This window comes from Pygoscelis adeliae, unplaced genomic scaffold (assembly GCF_000699105.1).
Source record: "Pygoscelis adeliae isolate BGI_AS28 unplaced genomic scaffold, ASM69910v1 Scaffold243, whole genome shotgun sequence".
In the NCBI taxonomy this organism is placed as follows: Eukaryota; Metazoa; Chordata; class Aves; order Sphenisciformes; family Spheniscidae; genus Pygoscelis; species Pygoscelis adeliae.
The window spans coordinates 320,749-331,083 of NW_008824363.1; the positions used below are offsets into that span (position 1 = coordinate 320,749).

Genomic DNA, 10,335 nt, shown 5'->3' on the forward strand with positions numbered 1-10,335 from the left:
ATAGCTGCTTGTGGTCCTTTTATTTCTCTGCAATCTGCCTGTATTTGTTTTAAAATATAGCTCCTTAAATTAAGCGTTGTGAAGGAAGAAAATGTGAAGGAAAAATTCCTTGAAACGCTAATCCTGTAATTTAGGTTCCTACTGAAAAACTGCTTGAGGGGAAATCAGGGGGAACATTCAAAGTAGGCCAACAAAATTGACAGTGCTACCACCTTCAGTTTACAGACTGAAGTTATTGTTAATGATGTTAATGAATGTTAAAAATCAACTTCTTTCTCATTATTATTTAAATTCTTGTCCTGACCAGATACTAATAGGCTACTTTGGTGTTAGAATTTAAGTGACAGAGAATAGCACAACCAAAGATTCAGGTCAGTAAATCTTGGAGAAATATGCTTTGGCTAAGCGTATTTCATACGTTTGGTATGCCATAAACAATGAGGTACCAAAGTTTCATATCCCTCCCAAGTTTACTGCCCAACTCCAGTAAGCCACAAGCTCTCTCAGTGATAATGTCAAGTGGCAGACTAAAAGTTGTCACTGTATATATTTGACAGCCAGAACACTTCATTTCTCTACAGTTACGAGCTCTTGTTTACTGTAGACTTAAAAAACCTTCAACGTTGAAGTCTCTTTTAAGGAGAGTAGACAAAATACTGTAATATTAACTTCTTGTACAGCCCTCCTGTACAGTATAATTAAGAGATAATCAAAGGTGGGTGGTATAGTGGGAGCAGTTGAAAATTTATCCTTGTGCAAGATCCAGTTAAAAATTGTGGATTCTTACACAAACACAAAACTTTTAAAGGAACCCACTATGCTTTTCTTCAAGTATATGAAGCCATATATCTAGACAGCATTATACCTTGGCCATGGCCATGCTTGTGACTTTCCTAACTAGACATTCAAATTTTGGTCAATAGAAAGGTTGAATGGTAGTAGTAGTGATAGGGAATATACAAGAAAACCTACAAAGAAGGAAGAAAAACAACTTTTCAGATCTAGTGTTTAAGTACAATACCTTCTAAATTCATTCCTGTCCCCGGCTTGCATGAGTGCCACAATTGTGTTTGTAACTGAGGTGCCAATGTTTGCTCCCATTATGATAGGAATAGCTGATCGAACAGTCAGCACTAGAAAGCGGGAAAGGAAGCATTGAATAAAAAAATCAGATCATCAGCAAGCTCTTTGCTCCAATGAAAATTAACATCTATTAATGTCACTGGAACCCTGACTTCCCTTGATGTCACTGGGATAGGCGTTCCAATCCAGATATGTTTGCTTTAATCAAGCCCACTGAGAACGTGGTACTCCCATAGTCCCGTGATCCCCACCAGAACTGCAGCCCATGGTTATCCCTTTTCGCCACATGTTAGAGGGCCAGAGTAAGATAAAGTCTCTTCTTTCCCAGGCATTTTCCTACTTACTGCAGAATTTTGAAATGATGCCACAGAAACAAATGAAGTTCAGTAACTGGCTAACATGAGAAAAGTATGCAGATACTTCCAAAATTAATGCATTCAATGACAAGGCTTCCAATGATTATCATTGCAGTTATGGACTTACTATTATTACTACTACTACTACTATTATTATTACTTTTTTGAATTTCATATCAGGGCAACAGCTGTGAAAATCTTTTCCTGCAGTCCCTACACTTACACCCAAAGCTTCTACAACTTGAACACAGGTGGGAACGTTTGCACCCCAGACCAAGATTTACGAGTGATCTCTAGGAAGATACCGTAAGCAGACTTACGTGTGGAGGACACCATGCTGACCACAATGGATGAAGAAGTGCTGGAGCTCTGGACCATAACGGTCACCAGAACTCCAATCACCAACCCCGCAACAGGATTAGACAGCACTGAATCATCTTGAAAAATGTCCCCTGCTGCTTTACCTACAAAGAACATATTCTCAGAGTGAGGAAATTGCAAGGTAAAGTCCATAGGGATTATCAGAGCATTTAATTAAAGATCATTCAACCATTTAATTGATACATATATAGACATGCTTGCCAGCCAAAAAATGTACAAAGTGATGTAGCCCAGGGATCCAAATTCAGGTCCTGAACTCTCAGCTTCTCAGTTATGAGAGAATACTTTATTTTGTCTCATTTCAGTGACCGAACAAGCTCTACTGAACTCTGCAGAGAAGCATATAAAACCACAGCCCTCAGAGGAAAGACTGTAGGACAAACAAACACACATGCATAGATTTAAATGCTATTATTGCCTTGATATTTTTGATTACTGCATCAAGGAAAACTATTTTAATGATCCTGAGTAATTCTGTTCCTGTAGCTTTCTGTGTTGCCAAAAATCCAAAATACTTCTACAGAAGCTCACATATTTCTCTGATAACCACTTCTGAATCCATCAACAGAATTCAACCCTTGGAGATAGGTAAATGTAAAAAATACATTTCAATAGTTTTCATCTTTGAAAGATTTGGGGGACATTTCAGTGCTGGATGCTTTGATCAAGAGCGCAATTTTTGTATTTCACCTTGTTGAAATGCCTTTCACATGGGACAGATTTGTGCACAGAGATATCCATGTAAACTGTCACAAAGTAACAGGAACCTACTAAGAAATCAGGGCCAATAATCCCTACATCAACAGCTCTTTGGAATTTGAGAAACAAAGGCCCTTTCAAACAAATTAAAGGCAGTCTTCAATCAGAGCTACTTCCTTCTGAATCTATCTCAACACATAAATCTATGGAGAATGTTCTTGAAGAGTGATACTTGTAATTTAGTCACTCAGATGAAATTTACTGCCTCATTCATAGTTTATTCTTGGTATTTTAGACATTTTCATACCTCCTACCAGTTGAAAAGCAGAGCTCAGTATATCCAGAGAACACACGAACAAGTAGAGTAATCCAAGTAGCATAATAAACTTCCCTATCCCGTAGAGCACACGAATGATTTTTCCTTTTCTATCCAGTTCTGCAAAACAAATACATTATGCATTAAAGACTTGCCTGATGCATCTGGTGTTCTTTCTGGAACAGTCTAATGCACAAGCAGAGACTACGGAGTCAAAGACAGTGTTGTGAACCCAGTGTGTGATTAAACCCGAAAGAATGTTCTTCTTCATCAAATTTTGACTGCAGAAGCAGGCAGTTCGTTTACCTAGTTTTACCATGTAAAAGCTTTTGGTATATGGCAAAAGCCTTATGAAGTCTGAGACTGACCCTCGGTTTTACACAGTCATTCTACTGAGTAAAGAAAGACCAATAGGAGCCTGGATATAAAACCATATTAGTTTTGGATTGTTTTCCATATATCTCCTTGATTTTTGAGGAGGGTAGGCAGCATGATTTCCAAATTCTTCTTAACTGACTAAATGTAATATCCCCATTCACCGTTGGGGAAGGTGAGACAGAGTGTAAAGCCTACATCTCAAAACTCCACAAATCTTAAATTCGATTTTGCAGCAAATATCATTTCAGAAAAATAACTGAGACAAAGAGAAGTGATGGAAAAAATAAAGGCAGGTAACTTATTTACTGAGAAATGGCTACCTGACCACTTGACCCCAGTGTCCTGCAGTTCTGGCAGAGCCCATGGGTCGCCTTCTTCTGGCCTTGTCTCATCTATCAAGGCTATTGTGGAAAATGCAGGTTGAATTTCCCCTTTATTTCCAAGTGAAGCCACGTTGCCTGATGAAATAGAACATTAAAAAAATGGTTTAATTACTTTCCATCTTCTCCAAGGAACCCCAAAACTTATATATCTCTCTAACTCACAGGTAAGCACACATTACCTTTGTGATTTTCTCCTTCTTTCCCAGCCATGTTCTGGTTTTGTTTGGAGGAGTCCCCAATATAGTTATTGGTTTCAGGCTTTTCCACCTCAGGCCACGGAGCCATGATCTGTGGCTAACAAAGTAGCGCTGATTAAAATGCGCGTGCAGTCAAAATATTCAACTTAGAACAGGGTATGTGAGAAATATGATTAAGTTCAAGAGAAAAAGAGATGGAAATGGAATGGAAGCAATTTGTCCTTGAACACAGCTTTTTACTAATCTTTATGAATTTTTCCTTTATTTGCAAAATTGATTTCTTAATTATTTTTTATATCACACGGGTGATTTTTTTGTGCAATTTATACAATTAAAAAAAATTCCATCTCATGCCTGTATTTTTGTTCACTTTTAACTGTCATGAAAGCAAAGATTCTTCTGCTTTCCAAACCTTCGGCATTTCTTTTCTTTAATTCATTTTATCTCCTTTCAGCAAAAAGTCAGAGGGCTGTTTTACTTTCTTCCACCTTCTGGATTTAACGGTGTGCCTTTACCAAACTGGTAATTCAATATACAGACCTTAGCAAAGAAAGTTCTTCCCTAAAGCATTGCCTAGTTTGGGTCATGTATGCTGAACACAATCTTCTTGTTGCCTTTACTGGTTCATTCGCATGGAAGCATGGAGGGGAACGTGGCCCTGGGCAAGGTGGAGGAAGATCCCAGAGTTTCAAGCTCCAGAGTGATGCTTGCTGAACGACTGGACAAGAGCGTAATTAGACTGCAGTGGCCATTTGCAGGTCTATATTTGCCTGTAACCCACAGCTGATGCTGCAAGTGAAGCTGAGTTAGTGGCAGCAAGGTCAGGCTCACCCATCTCACCTAGGCTTTCTGCCTGAACCTCTTCCTTCCTGATCTCTTTTGAGTACATTTGGCATGCATTGTAATATTAACCAATAATAACTTAAAAAATAAGATATCACATGCCCAAATCCTGCCGGCACAGGTACAAGCACGTGTGACAGACCTAGCCTAGGCACAAGAGGAGGAGGCAGCTGTTCCTTGAACCAAAACCTGGAAGAGCTCTACTTAGTTACTTCACCAATATCAGAAGCCAGAGGGAGGGACATGAAAGAGGGGGAAGGCGACCATGGGGAGCCGAGGCAATATGTGATAATACTTCTACCTTTCCAGGCTTGTAAGGCTGTTGGTTAGCTCAGACAGCATGACCAAAAACTCAGTGGAAAGGATGGGAGAAGTGAACCCTACCCAGAAAAGCCTCACCTTTGGGTCTGCCTCTTCCACCCTCTCTGCCACACGAGTCGGTCAGTGCTGCGGGCAAAGCTGCCCCATGGCCACCACATCGGGCACCCATGCAGCTGAAACATCGGTGAGTGAATTTGCCTGCAATGCTCCTCATAAACAGGGCACCTGTGCCCAGCCTCCAAAAGTCAGTGTCAGAGTTGGTATCATGCTCCCATAAACAAGGTTCACCTGCATTTAGCAGCCACCCTAAGGGAGTATAATTAATCATTCATTTAATCATAATCCTTTATGTAGCTGATGGTGAAAATATTTTGTCCCTGCCCATGTCAATAAGTCACACATCCTCCTCCTTTAGCTGGGAAGGAAATGTCACAGACAAAATCACTCATGTCTTACTGTAACAGAGGACGGTATTGTTTTCTGGCACTCCACAAAGAAAAGAGTACCTCCCCTTCCACATTAGCAGAAAAAATTATTCTACAATCCCATTAGCAAAAGCTATGCTTTTACACATTCTTTATCTGTGGTGTAAGATCCAGAGCAGCTCCCAAGATACACAAAGAAAGATCTCAGAACAGATGGAAGAAAATCACTCCTGCTTGTTGCAGCAAGGGTTTCCATTTGCTTGGAGCAAATTCTCATATTTTCACCCATGCCAGAACAGCCTCCGAGCCCCACCCATGCCAGAACACCTCCGTCTTGTTAAACGAGTTTCATTTATACATGTTCAGCATTTAAAGAGCTCTAAAAAAAATAACTGCTCAGCACAAGTGCTTCTTAAGTGAAATGCAATCGTGAAAACGCTTGGAAATTCAGATGTGAAGTTGCATTGACAACATGTTCCCACCATGGAGAGACACAGAATATGCTGGACACCACCAGCCTTAGAGGTGCCATCAGCACTTTTACAGCTCTTCTGTACGCTCTGTATAGAAATGAAGGATTCAGCCTGCATGATTATACTGTATGGAAACTGAGCTGATGCACTCACTGGAGAAACTGGAGCTTGAAAACTTCAGCAGACAAACAGCATCTATGTCTCCTAAGTAAACTCTCCCCATTCAAGAATTCAGCAGGGCATTTTTTCATAATAAGCATCTCTCATGTTCCTGAGGTGCTCAGGATCCCACAGGTACGTCATGTATTATTATTGGTTTTGCTTTATGTGATTAAATACCCTAGAATGAGAGTTGACCACCTCTGTGGAGGAAATTTTTTTATAGGTATGTGTATAAAATTATTCATATGATTCCTAGTCAACCTCTGATTTGGGAAAATAGACTTGAATACTTGAATACTTGAATACCTAAGGAGGTCCTTAAAGTATTGACCTTGTGCATTTTGGTTTGCAGAGGTATTACTAGAAGAGCCCATTCTGTGTGATTGGTATCAAGGACTGATGAAAGCAGAACCATCTAGATCCTTGAAGCACTACCAAGGCTGTCAGCTTTCTCCAGATCCTGACTCTTAAGAGGAACAGCTGAGAAGATAGTTTACAGCCACCTGATACTCTGTTTGCTAGAGTCCTGGCCACAGCTACTTACTGTTAATTAATCGCTGTGCTACAAGTATAATCTACATTCTACAGTTTTCCCTTCCAAGAATTTTTCCTTGGCCCAAATACAGACATTAACATATTGAGAAAATAATCAGAAGAAAACCTGGGTGCTGCAGAGGAGCAGAGCAGTGGGTGGCAAAGCTAACTGCATCATTCCCTGGCAGCTCATATTAGCTGCGTCTTTGGAAAGGCTGACGTCAGGTGCGGTATAAAAGACCAACATCATTTGACGCAAGATATAAATGACAATGAAAACCCTAATAGTGGTTTACTTTTGAACACCGAAGACATAACTACACTGCAAAGGAACATGTTAGAGAACGGGCAGAGGATGGGCCGGTCACAACGCACGCCACAACAAGGAGCTACGTTCAGCTGGATACACCGGTCCAGGTCCAAAGACAGGATAGCCACAATTGCTGGATGAGGTGCCCGGAGTGATGAGCTCTGCCCTGGGTGTCTCAGCACCGTGCGTCCGGTTCCCACCTTAGCTGGCAGGAAGCCAGCCAGGATGCCTGCACCCAGGGCGTAGTCGTGGAGCTTGCATCCGGATAAGCATTGGCGCTTTGGATATCCACCTGTCTGGAGCTGTGCTGAAATGGGAGTTAATTTCCTCCTGAAAGTGGCAGGTCAAAATATGCTATGCATATTGCAAAGGTCTGAAAACTAATGCCTGCACAAACTGTAATCCAGTCCGTTTCGGTGAACCTCGCAGCAAATCCTCTCACACCATCGTGTGTGCTCCTTTCGTTGTAAGTATAGTCTTTCCTCGCATTCGGAAAATGCTAACTATGTGTGACATCCTTTCTAACTCCAAAAGAAACTGAAACCTCCCGCTCCTAAAAGGGAGATAGATGGAAATCAATGGCATTCAAATTCTGAAATAAAATGTGAGAGAGAGAAAGTTGAAGCCAAAGTGGGCTCCCGTGGCTTTTATATCCACGCTGACTCTCTCACTGCAGCATTTCAAAGAGTTAAAGTCTCTGGGGAATTATCTGAGCCACACTAGGTGTCATGCAGTTGCACTGTATTGCGTTCCTCAGTGACTCATTGGACTGTAACAGCATTGCCTCGGTTGCAGGGTTAGACTCTCGGTGCTTTCCAGTTTTAAATCAGAAACAGTTGTAAACCTATTTATTTTGCTGGACTTAACACGGAGAACATGAACTACCACTTGCATGTGCCTGGACGGTATTGTTTGTACCTCTCCACCCGTGACAGTTTACTGAAAGGCCACGTTGTGCCTGAAATAAGAACTATGAAGCAGTAAGCCTTAAAGAAATCTCACCTCCAGGGGAACAGACCCAGTCAAACCAAGGTGCAATAAAGGTATTGGAGAAAATAGCAGTATTTTCAAAACCAACCGGTAATAACTGCAACAACCACCAACATGACCATACATGTGCCTACAGGTTGCTTAAGCAGCTCCAAATCAAGTTTTGGGTTCAGCCAGGCTTTCCCCTCTCTCGCTCTCTCTCCTCTCTCAGCTTTTCTACCAAAACACATCGCTTTCTTGTCATTCACCACGGTGCTACGGTTTTTATGTTAAAAAGGGATTATTCAGCTAATCTGGTATCTGACTATATGACTTAGTATATACGAATATTTACCACACATACTTCATAGGAGTAAATACCAAGCTACATAGCAATCCTTCTCATACACAGTTTGAAGAAATATTGTCTTTTCCTGCTCAAAATGTATCATTTCCAACACAGAAGCACATTATGTAGGGACAGGAAAGGAAAGATCCTCAGCCAGCAAAATTTCATTCAGTAGCTTTACCTCAGCTGATAATTTTGCCCCAGAACCTGTTCCATGGCAGCCACAAAGCCCCAGGTGCAAGAGAACAGGCAACGACTTAAATAACACCAGCAATGATTCAGCCTTGCTAGGCGCAAGTCTTGTCTTTGCTCTGGCACTGGCCGCTTCCTTGGGGCTTTTTCTCTGAATAAGTCAGCAGGCTTAGCCAGGATGTAAACTTTCAACTAATGTAGCAGTAAAGGAAAAAATAGCTATGTGAAAGCTAAAAAAAAAAGAGCATTGTGCTCACTTTTTATTCCTAAGGATCCCTGAGACTTATTGCTTGCAAGCTTGAATCTAACACATAGCAAAACTAAAAAAATATATAAAACAAACTAGTAAAGAGAACTTATTTCTCAGCAAGTGTGGAAAGAAAACGAATACCAAACATTAATTTCTGCATTCACAACCTAGCAAAGCACCGGACACTGCCACTGAGGAGCCAGAGCCAGGAAATATCAGTGAACTACTTGAAATGCCTACTAGGTATTTAAATAAAACAATTACTTTTTTAGAATCAAGCAACAACAGAAAATAATCCCACCAACAAGGAAATACAACAGATCTACCCATCCCAAACACAAAACACATAGTAAAGAATTGAGAGGGGAAAAAGTAATGACATTAAAAAGACTTACTGATCTTATGGAAGAGCTGCTAATAAAAGTTACTGAGAAACCAGTTGATTTCTGCCTACTGCCACATTAGTTGAGCTAACTACCTTAGACTAATGTATTCCTTTTACCTCCGTGTATCAAACCAAATTAGCATAAGAAAATGTTTCCATCAAGAATAGCCTGACACAGCCATAGTGCAGCACACAGACTTTACACACTATCTATGCTAACACACGAACCGACAGTATTTCCTTCCAATGTTTCATTAATCATATCCTAGACATTTTCCAGTATCCGATACCACTGATTACTATGACTTAAAATGTCACTTCTTTTCAATCCAAATAATAGTTAGAACAATACTTTCTTATGCTATAGGCAGTTATTTCTGGGGTTTTTTTGAGAGCTGCTAATAAAATGTATTTTTTCTTTATCATATTCCATAAAAATAAATCTAGTTATTTGCAGACAAAAAGTAGCACAGTTTGTTTTTAGAACTATGATTTTTTATCACTTCCTTAAAATATAAATGCAGTTGAAAGAACACAAGGTGAAAATGCTAACAAGTGGATGACATTTCACATGCCACTCCAGTTCCCCACGTTAGCTTTCTGTTGCCATTCCTTGAGCCGCAAAAGCAGAGCTTTGGATTTATAAGCTAAACAAGTTCAAAAAAGAAGAAAAGAAAATTTGGTCTTAGTTGTTCTTACTTACCCCTTCTTTATTCCCAGACAACAGAGTGAATGGATCAACTGAGCAGCCACTGAAACCTGCAATATATATAGACAGGTGTTGAGCAAAGTTTGCTTTCATCACTGCGCACTAACATTCCTATTTTACAGTCCAGAGGCACTGCCTACCTGCAACTTAATGATCACAATCAACCTTTTTTTAGCAGGAGTGGGCAGCAACCAAGACTGACAAGACTATGGGCTATTTCACACTTATCACATTCTAAAAAATGTCCCATCAGCATTTAAGTACGAGTTACTAATATGTTCATGTGAATGCTGGGGAACGGTTTGTTCCAGCCTGAAAAATTGCCGTCCACCTGATCATTCAGTAATCTTTTTTCCAATAATAATTTTCCAAAAATATTTTGCAATCTCAAAAGTCTGTCAAAAGGGTGTGAAGAAGATGTAGTACTGTTATTTGTCTGTTCAGGTGCCTATTCATCTGCCTAAGAACAGAAGTGAAAGAGAATCAGATAAAAAGCGGTGTAAGTAGGAAACACGTAAGAACTTCTTTGAGAACAGGGGATGGAGTTTCATTCTTATCAGTGCTCAATGTTTACAATTAAGGTGAGCTCATTAGCATTTTGGCTGTGGCTCTCCTTCTAA

At 40.3% G+C, this 10,335-nt stretch overlaps 1 protein-coding gene across 1 annotated transcript in view; it reads right to left on the reverse strand.

Annotated features, from left to right (window-relative positions):
* The window catches only part of SLC34A2 (solute carrier family 34 (type II sodium/phosphate contransporter), member 2), an 18,901-nt gene extending 9,093 nt beyond the window's left edge, over nt 1-9,808 (reverse strand). Inside the window, exons 1-6 of the mRNA XM_009319884.1 lie at nt 9,710-9,808; nt 3,776-3,890; nt 3,534-3,671; nt 2,827-2,955; nt 1,760-1,903; nt 1,022-1,133 (exon numbers count right to left, since the gene is read on the reverse strand). Of these exons, the coding sequence (XP_009318159.1) occupies nt 1,022-1,133; nt 1,760-1,903; nt 2,827-2,955; nt 3,534-3,671; nt 3,776-3,890; nt 9,710-9,808 (737 nt within the window). The remainder of the gene's footprint in view (nt 1-1,021; nt 1,134-1,759; nt 1,904-2,826; nt 2,956-3,533; nt 3,672-3,775; nt 3,891-9,709) is intronic.
* Between the last annotated feature and the right edge of the window lie 527 nt (nt 9,809-10,335).